Source organism: Candoia aspera, chromosome 4 (assembly GCF_035149785.1).
Source record: "Candoia aspera isolate rCanAsp1 chromosome 4, rCanAsp1.hap2, whole genome shotgun sequence".
In the NCBI taxonomy this organism is placed as follows: Eukaryota; Metazoa; Chordata; class Lepidosauria; order Squamata; family Boidae; genus Candoia; species Candoia aspera.
The window spans coordinates 54,940,611-54,964,646 of record NC_086156.1 but is presented as its reverse complement, the minus strand read 5'-3'; the positions used below and the strand labels follow the sequence as shown (position 1 = coordinate 54,964,646).

Sequence of the window (24,036 nt, the reverse complement as noted above, 5' to 3'; positions counted from 1 at the left end):
CACTTCTGAAATCTTGCCAAAAAAACTGCAAGGACAGTCCAGGCAGTCGCCAAGTCAAGATTGACTCAAATGCACCAAATCAAAAAACCTTCAAGGGACTTTGGTATGGCTGAGTATTGTCCTGAAAGCCCCCATGCCCCAAAGAGGACCTTGGGAGTTCTTGTGCTTGTAGCAAATGGGGGGTGGGGGGGAGGGAATTCAAATGTAGCTATTAGGAACCCCCAAATTGAAACAGTTGAATAATACAAAGTATGCAGAGAAATCAAATCATAGAGTCTTAAAGCAGGGCTTCTGCTGACTATTGAAATAAACAGTGTGAAAGTTTTGGCTTAGGAAAAGAGTGGAAAGTATCTAAACAGATTTTCAAAAGTTTTAAAGGTTGGTTAAATGGTTGGTCTTGGCTTAGAATTTTCTATAGCGACTTCTTAAAATCATTTGAATTCTCAATTTGATCACAGCCAATGGTTATATAACCAGCACTCATGCACAATCAACCGCAGTACTGTATATGTAATGTAGAAGTAAGAAGTTGGTATATTATATCACAGTACATATATTGTTACATATTAAACATAAAGCTACTTTAGAAGCAGGTAGAATGTTTTCTCTGAATGTAAGAAAGAGAGCTTCAGCATAGCAGTTAAAGATAAGTTTGAAGTTATCTTAAAGTTATGTTAAAGTTGCTAATGATGGAAATGAGGAAGATATTAAGAGGAGCAGAGATAATGCTACAAAAAGATCACAAGATTCCATTTTAAAGAACCTGTCTTAATTTTAGAACTGAGCTAAAAACTCACCAATAAGGTGGGTGTCCAGGAAAAAAGTAAGAAAGTTTGGTGTCTGGAATCAAGGACAATTGTAAGGGTCAGAATCAATAGAGAGCAAAGAAAGTATAGTCTTGCCAAAACAAAAAGGATTGATTGTCGGATCCTGCGCTAATAAAAGGAGTACTCAGTGAAGTTCCTTGCTAATAGTTTGAAAGAAAACTAAGCAAACATTGCAATATAAAGGGCATGTTGAAGACAAATAGCAAAAATGTATTATAGAAGAACCTAGAAAGTTCTGTAATCTGCTAATCAATCAGGAGTAGGAATGCTTCAAATTGGGCTGTTTTCCTGCAAAGGCTCTGGATTGGCCAATGTACAGGTGTCCTTTTGGTTAAGTAGCTGGGTGGCAACTCCACAATCAGGTAGTCATTCCACAGTTCCATGGAAACAACAGTTCAATTTAATATATAAGGACAATTAAGCTCTGACCCTTCTGCAGACATCTTTTTTTTTTCTGCAGCCAGCAGAGTCTGTGACTCTACTCTTTTTTTGGAACAAAATAGATTCTTGAGGCAAGATGATGTCAAGGAAAGTGCAAAGTTCCAACATGTCTAAAACTTTTCATTTTTTCTGACACAGTCAATTTGGAAATCACTTTGAAATCCTCATGGTTCAAAGTGTCGAGCACATAACTCTGATGTTCACTTTCTTGTTAAAAACAAAAGCCTTAAAACAGGGATCTCACTTTTTAATTTGAAGGCTCTCTAGGAGGCTCATGGCAAATGTAAAAGATCCAGGTGTGAAACATGCAGAACACCAAGCATGTGTGTGCCTATCAGAAGTGGTATAAAATTGATTTCTTCTTCTGATACACGTACTAATGTTTGTATCTCTGCCATATGCAAGATGATATGATTTAATTAGAATAAACTTAAGTTTCATTGCTTGATTACTTTTTATACCAGTTGCAGAACTGCAAATGCTATTATACAAAAGGTTATTGTGCTTTATTGTCCTAGCAGAACTACATTAACACTAGCCTGATTTTAAAAGCAGGTCATTGCACCAATAGTTGTTCTCTTGGCATGCAAGGAATGCTGAATGAGAAGAACAGGGATCTGGATTACTGAGCCTTTTGACAAGTAGAGAGCCTAGCACCTAGAATTCTCCCTAGTACTGTATACAGGTAGTCCTCGCTTAACGACCACAATTGGGACCAGAATTTTGGTTGCTAAGTGAAGCTGTCATTAAGCGAATCCAACCTGATTTTACAACCTTTTTTGTGGTGGTCATTAGGTGAATCACTGTGAGCATTAAGCGAACCCCATGGTTGTTAAGTGAATCACATGGTTCCCCATTGATTTTGCTTGCCAGAAGCTGGCCAGGAAGGTCAAAACTGGTGATCACATGACTCCAGGATGGTGTGATGGTCATAAATGTGAATTGGTTGCCAAGTGCCCAAATTGCAATCATGGGACCACAGGGACGCTGTAACAATCATAAGTGTGAGGACTGGTCATAAGTCGTTTTTTTCCAGCACTGTCGTAAGTTCGAACTGTCACTAAACAAATGGTTCTTAAGCAAGGACTACCTGTAATGTAATATTGCTGTATCTTACATCAACAAGAGGTTACACGAAAAAAGTTGTATCAGATGTTGTGTTGTGTATGGGACATCCTGTATTAACATAGCTGAAAATCTATGAGAATAGTCTGGTTACGGTGAGATAAGCATTTAATTTTCCTTTACTTGTGAAACCTTTTTGGAAGGACACACTTCTGGTGTTCTTTTTGGTGCATGGTTTACTTTTCAACACAGTTCTAGAACAGTATTATTTATTTGTTGGAATAAGTTATTTTATTAATCGTTGAATTATTTTCAAGTACAGAGGTACAGAGAACTTAAGTATAGGGTGAAATTGTTTAAATAAGTTGTCATTTGAAATATATAGTTAGTGTTTGTCAGTGACTTTTGCTGGTCATCTGAAAGGTCTGTTGGTTCTTAATAAAGCATAAGGACTTAACTTAAAATAAAGGAAAAGTCAGTTTAGTTAGTCCAGCTTTAATACATTTTTGAGAAATGGCAATACTTTGTTCCTGAATTATTTGGGTTGATTTTTTTTTAATCTTTGAAACCCTGCTAGTATGTTTCTTACATGTTGTAAGAAGGTGTTTTTATCCATTGTGCAGATTTGTTCCTCTGAAGAACTGTAATCATTGTTGTTACTAGATTTTTATTGCTCCTTTTTTTATTCCTGTCTCCTATTTTCCCCACAACAACAACCCTGTGAGGTGGGTTGGGCTGAGAGAGAGTGACTGACCCAAAGTCACCCAGCCAGCTTTCATGCCTAAAGGAGGCCTAGAACTCACAGTCTCCTGGTTTGCAAGGACCAAACTGGCTCTCACTAATTTACTAAATTATTAATAAATTATTAATAAACTAATATTATTAAATTGATTTATCATAAAACTAGACAAATAGTGTATTATCACTATATATTTCTTATTAAATGGGCAGTCCCTTTATTGTGAGGGAATGTGTTTGTAAATGTTCTTAGCAAGGTCAATTCTCTTGGGATTCACTGTCTTGTAGTTTCAAGAAGCATGCCTTTTGAAGTATCATTAGAAGGAGACCATAATTCATTGTGTTGAATATGCATATCAAAAATTGCATCTGTACAGTTAGGATTTCCTAAGTCCTACTGAGTTTGTTTTCTTTTCAGTAGATCATCCTTTTGTGTAATACGTAATATGGGATTCATGGTCCATAAACAGTTTGGATTTATTTGACTGTGTGAAAATACCAAGAAATTACAGTAGAATTCTTGTGCAGAGCTTACTGGAATTTGTTGTGGATTGAGAAGATATCAAGCCAACCTGTAACCACATATTAATTCCAACTAAGCATGTGCAAAAACTACCCCAGCCTTCTTTTGTGGAGATTGGTTTTCTGGAACCATAACGTAGCTTAGTAATTTTCTTTTCTAAATTGAAGGGAAAGGGCTTTTACTATTTATCTTGTCTCTTTATTTCCAGTACTACCCAGTGTTAATATGAGCTCTTTTACTTCTATTTAATGTCTTCAGTCACTTGCATTTTTTGCTGATCACCTTGGGATACACACACACACAGATGTCTTAAACTGGTTCCTTCAGTGTTACTATGATAAAACGTTGTTTAACTTATCAGGGAGTATTATTATCTCTTGGAGCTGGGGCTTAAAATAAAGAGTTATTCTAGGGTGGAGAGGATGCTGCCCATTTAAGAGTTGCATTGGGGACAATCTGGGATATAGGACACTCTGCTTCGTTTACTTTTTGTATATTTGGTTACCAGGATAGGCCAGGGTTTGTAATGGGATAATAATTTGACTACTGGATGTATTGGGGTGTGGTATTAACAGATGTGCTAAAGTTTGGTGTGACTGGAGAATGAGCAAAGACCTCAAAGTAAGCACTGAAGGAATAACTACCATCAGTTTTACTTCAGTTGTTACACAGGGAGAAAGTTGAAAGCTGTAACTTGGCCTTTAGTAATAAGGAGAGCAGGTTGCAGTCGAACCACCGAAGTGAAGAATGCAGTGAATATGACCTCTGTAACCTAAATACCTCTTCAGTACCATGTCAGTTGTTGGTGAAACATCTATTTTCCAGGATATAATCTTGTGTGAAATTGCTGACCTGGTTTATGTCACAAAGACCCAGCAGAAAGAGAAGTGGAAAGCCTTGCTACTCCATGGTGCACCACTTTAGTGTTGGAAAGTAAGGCAATAGACAGCTGTGGTTATGGAAAATTCTGTAGTTTTGATCAGCTCTGTTCAAATCTCCATTCCAATTTGGAGTCTATATTGCTGTAACTGAATGGCTAGAACAGTGCTTGGATAATGTCATGTCCCCCGTTGCGATGCATGCATGCATCGCAACGGGGAACATGCCTTTCCGGAGAAGGGAAGGAAAGAGGAAGGAATTAGTGATAATCCTTTAAGCACTAAAAGACAAATACCAATAAAGGACAAAGGAGCCATACCTTTGCCCTGACCCGAGAAGCCATCATCCTATCTCCCTGACATCTCTGCATTACCCCGGGGGACACACCTGCGCCGGACACAGGAAGAGGACAGAGGTAATCAGCGCTAATCCCCCTGATCGCCCATCGAGACCCCGGAATCGCACCCTGATCGCCCATCAAGACTCCGGATCAGGACTTTGGGACAATGGGGGGTGGAGAAGGACCAGGTCCGCACCGCGGGTATTTACCGGCTACCTCGCACGCCATGTGCTCATTCCTGTCTTTTTCAGTGTATGCATTCTATTCTCAATAAACCGGAAATCCTTAGCCCTGGCTAGTGAGTCTGTGCTTTATTGGAATAAGGGCAACCATCACATAAAGACGGGAATCAAAACATTTTTTTTCCGCCAGCACCATTCCAGATTTCATCTGTGAGGGACCCAAGCTGTTTACCGCACCAGCTAAGAGACTTTTTTCTTGAGTTAGCCAGGGTTATCTCATACAAGACATTGGTTACTTGTCTTTGAAGATTTCATTATTCACACTGAGACAAACCAGTGAGGAGCACAATGGATTTCATATCATTCATGAGGACCATAAACTGTTCCAATGATATCTGGTTCCATGTTTGCAGCAGGGCACCCACTAGATTTGATTTTCTATTTGAATGGATATTTATGCAGTTAGTGATTTGCTGTGAGCATTTTATATTATTCTTTGCAGATAAAAGTCAATTGGATCCACCATGACCTAAATTTTAACGTTGGAGCAAGTTCATGGAGGTGTACAACTGGCAACTGTTTGTTCAGTTATTTTGGATTCCTTTTAGCTTGTAGAAGTTGGAAAGGAGGTGTGGATGGATCAGGACTACCAGATGCTTGCTTGATCTTTGATCTATTTTGGATGAGACTGACCCCATGATTAAATAAGGTGATTAATGCCTCTTAGTTAGTGTGATGTGTTCCCCTTTTTAAAGAAAGTAGTAAAAACTTTGAGTAGGAAGACAGTAATAAAAACTTTAATTAAGGAGATCTAGGCCACTGTTGTCCAGTCTCAAGCATTCTGTTTCTGGAAAAGGTGACTGAGAAGCTGCTGACTTTGCAGCTCCAGGTATATTTGAATGATGCTATTTATATGGAATCATTTGATGTGGGCGATTGGTTAGGATAGGTACTGGCCACCTTGGTTTGATGATCTAAACTTTCTGAAGAAAGTTTATGGTAGTTGACATGTATTGGAATGTTGGCCTGCTAGTTCTTACCTCTCTGTGGCTTCTAATTCATGGTAGTATCCTTCTGGATCATCTGGCACAACTGGACCTTGATGGATTGATTTGCAGTGATTCTGGTCTTTCTTGCTTAAATTAAATCCATGCAAGACAGAAGTGCTGTTGTTAAATAGAAAAAGAAGGTATTTTAAGGGTGTATGTGTGCAATGCTTCCCCAACCGCTGTCTACCATTGCTTGCCCCAGAATTCAAATTATGGTTTTCCAGTGTAGGAAATGATCTGGAATAGGAATGGTTAAGGAGGAAAAAAGATGCATCTCTCAGCTGCTTTTCAGATCTAATTTTCCCCAACCCAGCTGCTTGCCTGCTTTTCTTCTTTGATTTAAAACAGTAATTTTCTCCTCACATTTTTCAGACGTAAATCTCTGTTCATCTTGACATGGAAGGTCTTTTTAACTACAGATAGTAGAAGTTAATTTACTTATTTGTTAATTTATATTCTACTTTTTACCCAGAAGCTCCTCCTATTTTTCCCCACAACAGCAATTCTGTGTGGTAGGTTGAACAGTTTCAGTTGTTGCTGTCACTTGTATTAACTCTACCATGTGCAGGTGAAGTAAATGTATCACACATTGTTGTGGAGCTTTTACTCAGCCAAACCATGAGTGAGTCTTCATGGTCACCACTCTAGATAGCTTCCTGAGTCCCTCTTCTGGGGGAGATGGGTGGCAACAAAATTTGAATAATTAATTAATTAATTAATTAAGTAGAATTGTAGCACTACCTCTTCATATGTTGCCCGATCTGATAAATATGCTGATATCTCAAATAACCTCTCTCTGTGACAATTCTTAAAAGCAAAACAAATAGGGACTTTTTAGGTCCCATGTTATATTTACATTTTCAAACATCTTAATTAATCTTCAGGCTTGTATTTGCCCCCACGAGGCTTCCTCTAGGTTGATTAGTGTGTTCTCATTTAACTTGATTTCTTTCCTTGCAAATGTGATGCGACAGTGCATGAATGCATTGCTTGAAAGGAGTAGGCCATTCGAATATTTTATTCTGGTATATTTGGTTGGATTCATTCGGTCATCTTGTTTGCAACATAGAAAGTTCTAGTTATTATAAAAAGTTACACTGGATTAAAGTATGGTGTTTGAAAGCTGAGGTGATTTTGGCTCTCACTTTTTTTTTTTTTTTTTACAAAAGAACATGTTTTGAAGTAATAAAAAGTTCTGTTTCTGTGGGCTGATTTTACCAGGCTCTTGACCTTTATCTTGTTTTTATTTTACTAATAATTTATTATGTTGAAGGATTTTGGCCAGCTGCACAAACTGGTTCACACTTCTGTGGCATAACATACTTACTTTCAGAGCCCTGCAAACTGTTTTTCAAGACATCAGCTGTATTTAATAACCAAGTGTAATATTGAATAAACCTATCTTTGTCATGAGTACTGATGGTGAGCAGGAGGGGAAAACGCATGCGTACTACTGAGGAGTAGAGCAGCCATTCAAAGAGACACAGATCAGACCCGCCTTGACTTTGGGGTTTATCTGTCTGGGTTTTTCCCATGCTTCTTCAGTTTGTTAGGATTTTCTGTCTAATGTAGCAGTAATAAAACACTAGAGACCTATTCCTTGTCTCAGCGTGGTTCCTGACTGTTAGGACATTCTTAGCTTATTATTGAATGAACTTATTAATATAGTTTATTAACTTCCTTATTGTTTATTAACATGCTTTTGAACATCAGAGGTCCAGAAATAAAGACTGGAATTGTTAAATTACTGGTGTTCTATAAATAATTATTTTGTGTCTTAAAAAAAACACAACCTTATTGTCAAACTCTGAGGATGAATGAAAGGATGGAAGAATGAATGTCTTGCAGAGAAAATGTTACTGTGAGCTAAAATGCCAAAAATTGTAAATTTATTTGGCAGTTTATGTACACAAATTAAAAAATCCAACTCAGGGCAGGAAGATAGACCACAGCATCTCCACCCATAACCACCTTCTTCATGGTGAAGGTCTACAGAAAAATGTTAATTGTGTTGAACTGAACCTAGAGTTTCATATGATGGAGAGCTAATTTTGGAGTGCTTCTGCTTGCAGGAAGCACTGTAATTATGCTCACTGAATATGGTTATATTTTCCCAGGAAATCTTCTCCATCAACATAGGGAGAGTGTAGAAGTGGAGTACACATGTCTATCTCCTTTCCATGAGCAAAATGTCAAATGTGAGTTTAAACGTGCTGAAAAGTTATGTTTGACTGAGATCCTCAATACTATGTATTAATGACATGAATCTGTATTTCTGGAACTGGAGACTGTGAAGATTTATTGTTTCATATTTTATTTTGGCTTTCTTCAAATACATGAATTCAGAACAGTTTGTTGGTATGAGTATCCACAGTCAACTTCATTCTTCAGATCACTGACATGAAAGGTGCGGTTGGTTTCATTGTGATGAGTTTGGAATATGTCACCTCTATTAGGTTTTTACTGGAACTATTGGGAACTGGAGTTACAACAGTGACTGCAAGTCTGATTTTGGAAGCACAGCTTTGAATTGTTCCCTATCCATGAATGTCTCAGGAAGCCACATTAGTTGTACTCAGCTCAACATTCCAGAACCATTGAGTGTGCCTTGAAGTTCAAATTAGATAACAGATTTTAAAAAAAGAAATAATTTGGGAGATGTTTTTTTAGCACATGATTGGCATATGAACTCTTTACAACCAGAACTTGTGTTAGATATGGGTGTGTATGTATATATTATCTATGTTTGTATATATTTACTTATAGCTGTCACTAGCTATTAAGATACAAGCCCAGGATATATTTATTTATGACATAGGCTTTCCACCTAACTTTAATTTGAATTAATTCTTGTGTATATTTAAAATAAACTTCTGCATGAACATTTAGGGCATTTTTCTGTAATAAAGATCTGTCTGCAGTTCCTTTAATTATTTAATGAAGGCCATGTGGCTTGTTGCTTCCTGGTTATTCATCTTTTAATGCGATTCTTAATATATCTCTGTAGTATGAGTATCTTAAAGTTATCTTTGACATGCAGCCTTCTCTTCTTGGCTTCCAGCATACTGATTCCTCAATTTTTTTAGGTTGTCTTCATGTAAAAGCTATCTAGTTATAACTATAAAATATAAGAGGCTTGTCTCTGGAGGAAAACTCCACATTGCAGATAGAATATAATCCTTAACATTGTTTCCCCCCCGCTCCTTTCTGCTTTCAAATAGCTGGGGACAATGGTGAGAACTCCCTTTGTTTCATGTAGTGTACATTGCAGTGAAAGAAAGTAACAGAGCAGAAAATGAAGAAAGACATAAAAGGATCTCAGCTCAAGGAGGTCAGATCCATCACAGACTTAATGTTGCCTTCAAAGACATCTGGGACAGGTGGCAGTTCAAGACAATCAAAGAAGAAGCATCCATGAATGCCAAGATAAGGGATTTTCACAGAAAATCTTTGTCCCAGTTTGCTGTAGCTCTGCTAGAGGAGACTTCTGGGAACAGGTTGCCGCTACTGTCAGTGATAGGCTGCTGTTCCTGATCCTTTAAAGGAGTCAGTACAGTTGTCCTTGAGTATTTATCCACTTTTAGTTTTACATAAGAATGGGTTTTTTTAATGGACTGGCTGGGGATCCTCGTACCACTTAATCAAAACATTTATTATTTTCTCTCATTCTTCTCTCTTCCCTCTTTTCCTTTTCCATATTATCAGTAATATAAAAATCGAACCATGGAGGCATTTCTCCTTCCTTTATGGCTTTTATTGCACTTTGTTCTTGTTTTGTTCTTGTTATTCCTGTCTCCTCTTTTCCCCAGAACAACCACCCTGTGAGGTGAGTTGGGTTGAGAGAGGGTGACTGGCCCAAGGTCACCCAGCCAGCTTGCATGGCTAAAGCGGGACTGGAACTCTCAGTCTCCTGGTTTCTAGCCAATTTTTTGTTCACTTTCTACGCTTCCATATCATATCCAGGCGGTTTAAAAAACCAAACTTATGTTTCTGTTTGACTGGAATCTTAATGTTTTCTGTATTACCAGTCTAGAGCAATTTTAAATTATGTTCTTTGTTCTGAACGTGTAAGACGATACATACTGGACATCTGCAATGGAGGGGAGGTAAAAAAACTCAAGAGGGTATCCATGATTGAAGCCCTGCCCCTTTTTATGTGTGCCAAAAGTGCAATACACAAAAAGGAAGTAGGCTTTGATTGCACACTTGCAGACACTACCTTGCCTTTAAAAAAACCAAACAAACCTGCAGATGTCCGTAATATATGTGTAATGAATACTTACCATTCAATAGCACTGCATCATACATGCATTCTTGAGAGAAGATGAATTTTATTTCTGTACTTTATTCTCCAGGTTTTGCAATCAGAAATTGGAACTGACTGTGCTTAAACTACATATTGGCCTTTATGCTGGTGCTAGGTCTCCTTCTAGTAGGAAGTTGCTATCGTTTTTAACTAGAAATGTCTGACTGTAAAATATTCTGGAATTTAATTTAATGGGACAGATTGTTTTTAGATTTTTTTTATCCCACCTTTAATATGTTTATAAATAACTCAATGTGGGGAACATACCTCCTACTCCTTCCTAGATCTTACCATGAAAAAGATTCTCCACAATTATGTTAGATGGATTGTTGGTCTATTCTCCTGCTTTGTATTTTCCCTTTCCTCTTCATATCTTCTGCTTACAGAATAAACATCCATATAAGTTCAATACACAATAATTCCTATTGGTCACATCTAATGATTAATTATAATAGTTCTATGTTACTGTCATTTACTTGTATATAACATATGACTCTTACTGTTCATAAAGTCTGCAAAGCTGCATTCCTGCAGTCAATGTTTTGCAGAATAGGAGTAATTAACATGTGTTCTTAACTCCAGTTTTTGGTACACTTAAAACCCTTCATGACTGGACCTCCAAAATTTAGCAGCAGAATTCCAGTTTTCAGTGACAAGATTTTTAACACTGTGTCTCAGTTTTATAAGAACAACAATAGTGTTAGATTAACTTAACAGTTTTGTGTTAATTAATCAATTATTAAAATATTTTTATGGCTGTCCATCTTAAGAGACACGACTCTGGTCAGGTCACAGCAATGGTTCAAAACCCAAACACCATAAATACAATTTAAAAAAAAAACTGATGCCACAACATCCAATGTAGCCAATACCACCGTCTTCAGGCCTCAACCTCACCCTATCCCAGTGCTTAGGGCAAGAACCAGCTCTTTGTGGCCTTCTGGAAGGTTAAGACGGTGAGGGCCTGCTGGATTTCAAAGGAAAGAGGTTTCCAAAGCTCTTTCCATAGCAGGGCTGGGGCTGCTATAGAAAAGGCACACTTTCTAGGTTCTACTAGATGGCAACATTTAAGGGAAGGGACCTGGATTGGGCCTACTCTACCCAATTTGGTGGTATGGACATATATCCTCAAGGAGAAACAGTCCCGCAAATAACCTGGCCCTATTAATCCCCTCAAATAAGGACGGAAATGTCGCCCTGGCCCCTTCTGACAATGTAATTACATCGTTGTGCCTCCCCTGTGTCTGTCTCTGACAGATCAGAGAATAAAAAAAAATAAAATCAAGTGTAGCCTCCATAAAGACATGGTCTGCTCTCTGTGCTGTATGAGACTGCATACAATTGATGAGTTAGCTTGAAGCAACATTGGTGGAACCACTGTCAAAACCAATTTTCAGTCTCTGCTACTTCATTTTGTTCTTTGCCATTCACTTTTCCCATATTCAGTAGGCTGCCAAAGGCCTGGATTAATTTTTGTAGAGGAGTTTTGTAATAAAGTGATGATCTTGTGTAATCCTAGAACTGTGGGTTGCCTTCTCTTGTATGAAGCCTCTAATAGTCTTCGCCTGCTAATACTTATTCATAGAGTTGGTGGCCTTTGGTAATTAAGGTATGATCTATTTGAGGATCAACCCTTCTTTTTCCCAAGGACATTTATGTAGTGTAGGAGTGAGAATCCAGCAGGGCACTGTTATCATGTTCATGCTATATAGTCAAGGAATTGGTAATTCACATCTCCTGAGCTGCTCCCCAAATTGCTCTCTCTCTCTCCTAGCTTTCTGGGCCTCTTGTGTTTTTTCTCTTTTGTGTCCGTGAATTTAAGGTAGAAACAACACATGAACATTGTGCAAAATAGACTTAGAGCATGCATGTACAAAATCGGACAATCCTCCCCCCCAAATGCAAAATGGAATCCTGATTCTGCAAATGTGTTTGACATGGCTTCAACCACTTTGCATGACCATCATCCTTCTCACTGTGCTCTCCCACTGGGCCAACTGCAGTGTAAGTCAAGGAGGTGTACCTTGTTCTAACTATCCCATTGGCTCAAAGCACTAATAGAGAGGAAAGAATGGGAGAGTCAGGATTTCCATTTGTAGTCTCGCTAGATGCAGCACTTGTGTGTGGACATTGTGTTTGTTGTTGCTAGAACTACTAAATGCTAAATACGTCTCTTTCATCTTTTGTAACCTTTCATGCTTAAGAAATAGGATGCAGGCAAAGGGGATTTCTATGCAGCTCCTTCCTTGCATGAAGAACCTGGGAAATGCATAATGAGAAGGGAAAAGATCTACATGGGGATGGCTGCTATAGGCCACTCCTCCCACACTTGGACTGTTTTAGATTCTCCTGCCACTTGGACTTTTTTACTTTTTACCCTTAGTTATATTTATTTATTAATTTAGTATTTTTATATTTTATTTACTGTATGTTTTTTTTAAAATTAATTATTGTAAACTTCCCAGAGTCCCCTGATGGGAGGAGATGGGCAGGGACAAATTAATTAATTAGATAGATAGATAGATTAATAAATAATAGGCAGCACCTTGCTTATGCTTATTAGATGTTAGTTCATAGTCCTTGACAATAGTGGCTCAACAGATGCAATTACCTCGATTTCTTAAGTTGTTGTGTAAGTATAAAAATATCCTTAAATTTTCCCAGCTGAGAATCAGAGTTGTCTTTCCATGCAGTGGAAACCAGGCTTTGTTTTCATGTTAGCTCAGTCTGGAGTAATTCAGAAACATATTAGGTCCTGAAAGTCTTAATGGAATAACCCTCCCTCTCAGCCTTGGGGAAATAAGCTCACAATCAGGCAGGTTTCTTGATTAAAGAAAGAACTAAATGTGGCAAATTGTTCTATAACAGTTTACCCAGAATCTGTGTTAGACATTTCTTGCAGTACAGAAATTGTACATAAACAGAGGAGCAGGTCTGTGAAATGCAAAATGCCTTCTGTGTATTCCCATTGTTCCTGAATCAGCATTTTTTTAAAATGTAAAATTTTATTTTAGCAATTGATCGCCAATTCTGGGGCTCCCTGTCCATGAAAATCAGTGAAATGAAACCATATCTAGACTATGGTTTAAATGTATGGGCATGTGTATAACTAACTCTATATACACTATTAAGTCAGTCTGGCTGGAACAAACTGGTGTAACTTGGTATTGTCATTTCTTATTTTGGTAATATGTTTGTGTATACAACAAAGAAATGTAAGTGATTACATGTAATGTTTTTTACTATAGGTGTTTTCTGCTCAAATTATTAAATAAATCAAAATCAGGCCAGTTGCTGTAGGTAATATTTAGAACTGGATATTTGAAAGATTGTCAGTAGCTTTCCTTTGATTGAACAAGACACTCACCTCAGATGAAAAACCTGCTGTGTTTTGATGAATGGCTGCATTCAGATGCCAAGTCTAGGAACGCAGTAAAGAGCAGTTCGCGTTTTCTTGCATTCATTTTTTAGAAACTTGAAAGCTTATATTTTCACTATCTGTTTGTTATTATGAAGGTATAGTTTCAACCTTCCCTCTGCATTAAAGAATATGTGCAGCTACTGTTTATTTATTCTGGATAAGATTACTTCCTTAGTTAAGTAAATAATTCTCAGCTAAGTAGTCAAACTAGCCTTACCTCACAGAGCCACATTACTGTATTTTGTTTGAAATAGTTATAAAAGTTAGGTTTCAGTGTTCTCAGAAATAAAATGGAATTGCAGACTGTGGGTATGTTCCTCATTTCTACCCAATACTGTCTTCAATCTTAATGCAACTTAAAACCAGAGAAATTAAATGGGAACAAGAAATAAGAGGATTATTTTTTTTTCCAGATTTCTTGCAACACGTACACAGATCTATCTCTAAGACCATTTTCTCATGTTTTCTTCTTTGGGCACCTTGGTGGAGGACACCAGAATGATGGCAGGCACTCATTTCTATTCTATCAGTTTGGGTCCGTTATTAAAATCCCAGACTCGTAGTTGTGCCACTGCACTTAGCATCTCATGGGGAACCACTGGTGAACTCTTTGAGCATGATTTCCAATTTTAATTGACTTGGTATCCACCACAAACTTAGATGACTTGGTAATCATAGGATAGGATGTCATAGGATACCTTGTCAAAAGTTTTACAAGGTATTTTGAAATTTATGTCTATAGCATTACCACAGTCTGTTAATCAAGTTACCCAGTCAAGGCTGTTTGGGGTTGGATGGGCTAGAACAGCAATAAAATTAATTTAAAAAACAGGCTAGTTTCTCAAGATTTGTCCTTGACAAATCAGTGCTGGCTTCTGTTAATATGTCATATTGTCTCCAAGATATATATCTATATCTATAATGAAACTTATATGGAACGCTTCAAGAACTTGTGTGTCATCCTTGTGCAGGGGCCATGTTAATCATCTTTGTATCATTCCAATTTTAATATGTGCTTTTTTCCTATATATACTGTGCGTGTGCGCGCATGTGTATTTCTACATATTTGGAACTCCCTTGACTTTTCCATTATCAGATGTTAGCAGTGTAATCTTGGGTGCCTCTGCTTTTTCTGAATCCAGCTTACACATCTGGTAATTCTCATTCTTTGTACTGTTGAAATCTGATTGTCAAATCCTGAGTTTCATCTTACTAACATGTGAGATAAGTGCAGATGTTTCTGATAGTTTGAGCATTCTTTAGCATTGCTCTTTTTGGAATATAATGGGATAGAAATTGATACTTTCCAGTCCCTTTACTATGCTGTGTTTTCTATCCTTGCTTATAAACCACATGTAGCTGGTATTCCATCGTCTCCTGCAGCTTTGTTCTTAGCGATATTCTTTAGGGCCTATATCACTTCATCTGGGGATCCAGAAACATTATCTGTGGGGAGGCTTTGACATATATTCTGAAGCTCAAAAGTAAAAGAGCTTCCTTGGCAATCTTGGGCTTTGTGTCGTATTTCTGTAGGTCTCTATCCCATTCACTTGGCTTTGTTTTAGCTTCTGGAAGGCTAGTTGGTACTCTTCCTCAGCAAATACTTCTGATCCAAGAAGCCCTCATTGTCCATAATGAGCCGAAGCATAGATTCCTTTGTCTCTTAATGCCCTCACCTCCTATTCCAGCCTGCCATTGTAGCATATGTAATTCTTGTCATGGAACTACATATGTTAAGGAGGGAAATAAATGTGGCACATCTCTAGGCCATCGGAAGAGTTCTCTTGGTCTTCATATTCCTCAGATGAACAGGAGAAAGAGAGGAGAAAAAATCTGCCTTGATCTCCCCTGCAAAATTCCTGCTCATTCACTTCCTGTCTGGAAATGTTCTATCTAGAACTGGCATCCTAAATTGCTCCTTGAGGCTTCCCCAATGGAAAGCAATGGGCAGTCATCACCCCTCAGGAAACATTCAGCAATAGTGACTATTTCCTTCTTGGCTCTGCTTTTTCTCTTTCTTCAGTCAGACTTGCACATCAGACTCCTGTTTGCTAAGTCAGTGATGCATATTTTTGAGATAGCCTTCCTAGCACAAAACGAAGAGCATTTTACTGTTGAAATCAATGGGCTTACATCTGTCTCATGGATTATAGCCTGTGTTTCAGACACAAATACGTGGGGATGCAATTCTTATTATAAATACCATGATTTTTAATAAAAGCCTTTTATAAAATTTAATCTAAATCTATAGATTGTTTCACATAGGAAACAATCTGATTAAAGCCATTAGTTGGATGTTTTATCCTCATTATACTATATTAGTATTTATTGTTTGTTCTTATCTTAGCTCTGGTCTATTGATTGTAATAAAACTTGCAAATGCAAATAAAATAATATTTTATTCCAATGCCTTAATCAACTTCATTTTTTTATATTCATACTAAGCTTATTGCTACTTATCTCCTGGGAATTTGGAGGCATCTGCCAAGTTCTCTCCTTAGGAATATCTTTGCATTATATAGCTTAGGCTGAGAGAATGAAAAGGGGATGGATATAGGAAGAACAAAAATAATTTTTTTGGAAGGGTAGAGTTTGGTAGACCATGGTTCAAATCTCCATTCAGCTATGAAGTTCACTGGGCAACTTTGGCACATTCACTGTCTGATTTCATAAGGTGAAGATAAAATATGGAGAAAAACACTGTATGCTGCTTTGAGCTCATAGAGGAAAAGCAAATTAAAAATTAAATAAATAGGTAATAGTCCTGCACTAGTGGTTGATAAATCCTGTAAAAGAACGATGACCTGTAACCATTTAACTTCTTCATGCAAAGATCTGGAAAAAACAGAACACCAACATGTTAATGTTAAGAGCAGAAGAGTAGTAAGATTCAGCAGCTATTAGAAAAACGTTTGGGAGATCAAGGAGGAACATTTTTGTGCGGGCATGTGTGGGTATACAAATGTATTTTTCTCTATGGTGACACTGGTGAGCTTTGTTTTGTTGAAAATACATTTTTATTCAAAAGCCTGGTTTTAAAACAAAAGTTGAGGAGGGGAATGAATTATTAATGTGATTGCTTGACGCAACAATAAATATATTAAAGTGCTCAGAAAATGTAAAGATTCAGTAATATTAAATTACTCATAGGGGATTGTTGGAGCTGGAGTAGGAAGAAACAGTGTATTTCAGCTGATACATACTTCTCTTGAACCAGTGAAAAGTACTATTTTCCATGATAGTTTGGTGAAGTATGAATTGGGCATATTTTATTTGTAGAGTAGGTGGAGTAGTTAAGGCACCTGGCTAGAAACTGGGAAACTCTGAGTTCTGGTCCCACCTTAGACCAAAGCCAGCCTGGTGACCTTGGGCCAGTCACCCTCTTTCAGCTCTAGGAAGGAGGCAATGGCAAACCACTTCCAGAAAACTGCAGGGACTTGTCCAGGCAGTTGCCAGGAGTCAACACTGACCTGAAGTCACCAAACAAACCAAACCAGAAAAAACAGCCCTTCAAATTGTGTTGTTGTTGTTGTTGTTGTTATAATACAGTATATGGGTACCTATGGACTTTCTGCTTAAATCAAGATAGCACTCTCAGTACATCTGTACTAGGATATTTTTTTTCCTGTATGCCCTAGGAATTCTGGAGGGCATAAATAATATTCCACTAACTGACCTCTATGCCAACAGAATGGCAATTATGCCATTTACTATGAACTCTGAGTTGGCCTTTGGCCAGTTTTAGATTGCAGCCTAAGTTTTCCAGTTTTGTTTTAAAACTACTTTCCCCTGAACATTAGATGAGGCATATAGTTTTGAAACTAATTATACTTAATAAAACTAATTTTGCTACTGCAAACATTGCAGTTTAGACAAGGGGTGTCCTTAAATATAAACATTAAAAACACAAGGAACAACTGGTTGAAACTAGTCCATTAATAATCATCATATTTCTTTAGTAAGTTCTGAAGTATTGCCAAGTATTTTATTATTTTAATATATTTATGTGTACATTTGTATACTTGTCTTGTATCTTTTTTTTTTTCAGATTCAGCCCCTGCTTTGAATTCTTTAAAATACTGTAAGTAAACTTTTTTGTTTGTATATGTGTATTTGATTCATTACAGTTAACAGTCATTTGCAATTTTATGTTACTATGGTGTATGTTTAATACCATTTAATATATCATATTTTCGAACGATGTACTGGGAAACAATTTCTAGGTTGATCTAAATTACCTGCTTCCTTTGAAGTTTGTTTATTTATTTATCATATTTTTATCACCACCCATCTCCCTCATACGGGGGAATCTGGGTGGTTCACAATAAAACAGAATGTCTGAGAAACCTCTAGATTTCCAATCTCTTTTGAAGATCAGGTTTGGTTAAATTTCAGTATGAGCTGTAATTTGAAATGAAAACCTAGATGTGATGTGATGTGATGTGAGATATTAAAAGCTGAGCTGTAAAATAGCAAAGGGCTATAAAAGTCTTGCCGCCTGGGTGGCATATTGAAATAAATTAATCACTGATTATATCTTCGTCCATGGAAAGGCTGTATGGGGTTGACCACGTACATTCATGCAAGATATAACTTCCATTTAAAATAATCACAGTCCATTATTGAGCTGAGAATGACCCCTGTTTCAGACCCTGGAGAGCGCTGCCAGTCACAAAAGATGCTATATGCTGAGACTGATCAGTGGTCTAGCTGTATAGAAAGCCGTTTCAGAGATTCAAAGGGTACCCGTGATTGGGAGGTTCTTGCATGTCCTAAAATCTCTAAGGTTACTGTATATGTATCAAACCACTGATTGGTCCAGCTTGTATTGTTTTCTCTACTGCATCTCTTAACCTTATATATAATAATTCATACTTGCAGGAAATGGTTTAAGAATAGAAGTGGGGATATGATGAAATAATCAAAACTAGTAAAGACAAATGATTAATATAAATGCAAGAAAACACTTGACATAGTTAGTAGATCTGATTTGTATTTTGGGCAATCTATATCCTGTATTACCTTTAAACCTTAGTATTTTGCAGTATAATGTATTGGATTTATAGACTTTCCTTGACATATGCATATTGGCTTGTATTTATGTTCCTGATTCTGTAAAATCTACAGATTTGAAATTAGTTAACCTTAAGAAGAATTGAATGCAGATAACGTCAATTCGGTTTTTTTTCTTTTGATTGACATAAGATGATATAAAGTTTAGTTCTGTTGAAAAGACTTTATTTTTAAAATATAAATGCACTTAATGGCTTAAATCCTAAGATTTCTTGGTTCAACAGTTCAGGAAGGGGTATCCCAGCAGCTAAATAAATCCCCCTCCCTTAAGATGTTACTCAGTTTGTGCAATATTATCCTCATAGTTCATTAAAATGTTGTTATTTATTATCATTCAATACAGGGCTACCTTTAAAATGCCATAAATAATGCTACTTTGTTTTTGTTTTAACAGCTGATGGGAAAAAATAAATACTTGGAATATGAACAAAACGTGAAAAATGACTAAATAACCTATCTGTCATTTTTTTTCCCTGATGTTCAAGCGTTAGATTTTCCCCTGGATATCTGAGGAAGTGACTATTCCACACTCTTCCAGTCATAAAAATTATCCTGGCAGGCTTTCAAGTTCTTTTCTTCTGATCTGCAATGCATATGCCAATTTCTTTCCTCTCTTTCCTTTCCTTCCTGGTTCCTCTTCTCTGAATTTGCAACCTCCCATATTTATAAGTTGCTCAGTCATTCAAGGATTTTAAGTAATATCCTTTACTCTTATCACTTTCTCCCTCATTGACTCTAGTTTTGTATTGGTGTAAAAACAATAATTTGTATTCATTTGTTTTCCCTACTGTCTGTGGGCCCTTGATATGGTATCTTCTGTCAGTAAGGGGCATCCACATGTATAAGTTATGATGTCCCTTATATACATCTGGTGATGGAAATATTGGAGTCCCAGTCATACATTTTAATGTGAAGAAGGACAATTTGTCTAATTTAAATTATGCATGCTTAGTATCCTATTCATGGATTCTGTACTTTGAAATCTTTCTTTAGTACAAAACCTATTAAATAGGTATCATAGGGAAGCCTATTTTGTTAAATGCTTATTTGTTGTATTGATGCAGCAATCTGGAGGGAAAAAGGTACCCACATTCCAGAATTTGTTACAGATTAACATTAATTCCTACTAGGATTTGATTCTGAAGTATTTACAGTACTTTTATTGCTAAAATTAAACCCCTATAGAAATTATTCTAACATCTACATTTGTATGAATTTAACATGTTAAATACAACTTTATCTTTTTCATCCTAAAATTTTCCCTTCTGGCCAACATAATGTCTTCCATTCCCATTAGTACACAGCAATAAATAAATGCAAAATGATGCATGTTGACACCAAAAAAATCCAAACTTCACCTATACATTAAAGGACTCTGAGTTTGCAGTGACTGACAAGGAAAGAGATCTTGGAATCACATTGGGCGGTTCAATGAAAAAGTCAACCCACTGTAAAACTGCTGTAAAAATGCATATTCCGTGTTTAGAGTTGTTAGGAAAATAATTGAAAATAGAACTTTGATAATGCCCTCATTCCAATCTACGTTGAGACCGCAGTTGGAGTATTGTTTACAGTTCTGGTCACCACTTCTTGAGAAGGATATTACAGAGCCAGAAATGTTGCAAAAAATCCCAACCAGCATGATTAAGGGACTAGAGTTGCTCACCCATAATGAAGAACTACAGCAGTCAACCTCTGTAGCTTAGAACAAAGGAAGATAAGGGAGGATATGATGTGAGTATATAAAATCATGCATGACATAGACAACATGGAGACAGAGAAATTTTCTCTTGCCATAGCAAGGTCATCCATTAAAATTAAATGCAAAGACTGGCAAAACGATATAGCACATATTGAACTGTGAAATTCACTGTCAACAGTTATGGTAATGGCAGCCATTTTGGATGATTTTAAAAATGGTCAGGACAGTTTAATGATAAATCAGTCTATCAATGGCTGTTAAGATTGATGTCTGTTTACTGCTTTTGGCTCATAGGTAACATAGGTTACATTGCCAGCATAAAGACTGATTGCTAGGAAGTGACAGTGAAGGGGAGAACCTACTTTTCAGGCCAGGCTTGTGAATGTCCTAAATGCATCTGTTCTGTGTTACACAGAATGAGCCTGTGTAACACAAGACGGATTAATGTGCTGATGGTTTGATGCAGCAGAACTCTTTTAGTTTTTATCAGGACTGTGCAACACTTTGAATGTAAAGGCAAAAAGATACTTTGGTGTGGACATACCAACTGTCAGCAACTCCTTAAACAAATGCACCTTCTCCTGGGATTGGGCGATAACTGCATGATCTTAGGAAAGATATGGCTGCTGTGCATATTTGCTCCCCCATGAAACTGGAGCACTGCTCTGCTCTACTGCTTAAATACACAGAGACTGTTCCAGTTAATTTCTATATAGCAGTCATAGATTATAGATAATCACTAAAACCAACATATATTTACATATATCACCTTTCAACCTATTTCTTCTTTTAGTTTGGTCTGGTCTTCATTTTCAAGCCATATCTGATGCATTGCCCACTGCCACTTTTGATTTGTCTTTGTTACTTTGTTTTTAGACTGTAATTCTATATTTAGTAATTTATATTATTTTTATACAACCTTAGTAGTATGGCAGTACAGAAATCCCATAAACAAGTAATACATTTTTACATATTTGAAGTGCTGGCCTTCAACTATATTAGCAATCATTACAACGTATTTGTATTGGAGGTAGATCATTAGCCCATTGCTATCCCTTAAGTCTGAGGCTAAGAGATCAGATGACTGAAGCTTCCATTAAATCTTCTGTTTAAGTTCTAGACAGGGAAAGTTGGTAGTGAGAATTTTTTGGTTCATAATTCAGGATCTAAACTCTTGGATTATGCTATATCCTCCTCATCCTTCTTTCAAATGTATCTGATATTCCTAAAAAGAGTAGGAAAACTCACCAGTCAATTATGAGATCCTGATCATGCAAAAGGCTAGTGAGAAACTTTCAAATGTTGACTTACTCTTTTTTTTTTTTTGTAAAATCACAATTTTTTATTAATTGCTTGGAGCAAATTATTACACTGTGAAGCATCACAACTATGTAAAGTAGATTATTTCCCTATGAATCCTGAGTTTAAGCCCTGCTACAACTGTCTTCCCATGCTTAGATTGTTACCCAGAACTTTTAGCTATAGGATAATTAATGCATTGTATAAACAGGACAAAAAAATTGCTTAAGTTTATCTAGTAAGCTTTATAACTAATCATGGATCTTAGCTAGTTTTCTAGCACCCAAACCTACCATTCTAGTTCTTGTATTACATTGTTTGTATACTAGTATGAGACCAGTATAAATGTGCAATTTCAGAGTTTCTCCTTCTTGTTGTCTTATCTCTTAAGCCCCTTCTTTTGAAATAAAAGAGAAAAATTCTATGTACATGTCTTTTAAACATTTACCAATTTGCATGCCCTGGGAGAAAAGATTTTGCCATCTACCCACTTGCAAGCAGAGTTCAGTCTTACTTTGGATTATCCAGAATGTAAATCCCAGTAGATTTAATAGAGGGGGGATACTCCAAGATAAGTGGTTAGGCTAGGGGTAGCGCACTGTTTTAGACTTCTGAGTGAATTTGGAGGTCTGAAAGCATATTTTATGTATTAAAAAAAAGAGGTGCCCTGCAGGATGGAGGACTATTCATAAATGCTTTACCTGGTATCACCAAAAAACAAACTCAAAACCCCCAAACCCCCTTCCTGGGGAGATTGCTCAGTGCTACTTTCTGAGATGCTGCCTTCTACTCCAATATACTTGATTCTAGTTAAGTGGGTACATTTCCAAAGGACTAGGGTCTGGTATTTATTATTTGATAAAATAATTACTGAAGACTGAAGCTTGGCTTTGCCCCATACCAGTTCCCCTTTAAAATGGATTTGCGACTGGTTCTTGAACAGCGCCCCTGCAGTCATGCAATAAAAATTCAAGCCAGTCTGCATTTATGAGTTCCCACCCAGCTGACCTTTGTCGTCTTCACCTGCCACTCCTTTGCTGGGCTCACCATCTCAGCCATGCGCAGGGCGGCACTGTGGCTCTGACACTTCTTGCTGAACCTGGGCTCTGGGGCTGCTTCCCACGCTGCGGCTCTGGAGCTTCTTGCACCCTCGTGCACCCTCCCCCAGCTGGCAGTAGCCAGCCACGCCTCGCCTGTCATCTGCACAACCTTGCATACACTCCCACAGTCCTACTGCACTTGCACTGCGCTTTGACAGCCACCTGTGCACCCTGCTCACCTGGCAGCAGCCCCCCCCAGCCTTGCCATGCTTCACCTGCCACCCGCACACCCTTCCCCACCTGGCAGAAGCCACTTACTTACCTGTCTGCCAGCCTACTTGCAAGCTACCTGGGACTTGCAACTTCCTAACAGCTTCCCCACTGCCTTAAGGCCTCATAATTTCAGTCCTGATATCAGCAAAAATCCATTAACATACCTATACTAACCTTCATCAAATAAACCAACTTTATATTCCTTCCTTTTATTTTTAACAATCTTGTTCTTTAGTCTCTTCAAATAATGTCCTAGAACTTGATTTCTTTTTATTTTTTCTTTGTCGTGTCTCACAAAATTCTTCACAGCTTTAACAAGCCTCTTTTGTTTCCCAATATAGGAAAATTATCCAGGTCACTTTCTTGGTTTGTTATTTGTATATCCCTTTTAATTATTAAGACATCAGCTAGTTTCATTTGTATGTCCAGTGTAGCATCTTTTCCCATGTCATTCTTGTAGCCACTTTCAGATCACTCAGTCTTGTCTGGTAAAACTTGTTCCTCTTCCATAACATCTTTTAAACACAGTCTATCTAGAGAGGCAGACACTCTTAAAATTACCTTCTGGTTCCATTGTTCAAAAATATCTTTCACTATGTCCAGTGTTAAACTGAAATACTTTGGCCACATAATGAGAAGACAGGACAGCCTGGAGAAGATGTTGATGCTAGGGAGAGTGGAAGGCAAAAGGAAGAGGGGCCGACCAAGGGCAAGATGGATGGATGATATTCTAGAGGTGACAGACTTGTCCCTGGGGGAGCTGGGGGTGTTGACAACCGACAGGAAGCTCTGGCGTGGGCTGGTCCATGAAGTCACGAAGAGTCGGAAGCGACTAAACGAATAAACAACAACAATGTCCAGTGTTAAAATATTTTGTT

The 24,036-nt window shown here is 37.4% G+C and overlaps 1 protein-coding gene and 1 non-coding gene across 2 annotated transcripts in view; one reads left to right on the top strand and one right to left on the bottom strand.

Annotated features, from left to right (window-relative positions):
• GLI3 (GLI family zinc finger 3) overlaps positions 1–24,036 on the top strand; it is a 268,366-nt gene that overhangs the window by 80,235 nt on the left and 164,095 nt on the right. Inside the window, exon 3 of the mRNA XM_063304165.1 lies at positions 17,820–17,852. Coding sequence (XP_063160235.1) covers positions 17,820–17,852 — 33 coding nt within the window. The remainder of the gene's footprint in view (positions 1–17,819; positions 17,853–24,036) is intronic.
• LOC134498129 (U6 spliceosomal RNA) lies at positions 14,698–14,804 on the bottom strand. Its single transcript, XR_010067996.1, has one exon. It is a non-coding gene; the product is annotated as a U6 spliceosomal RNA (small nuclear RNA).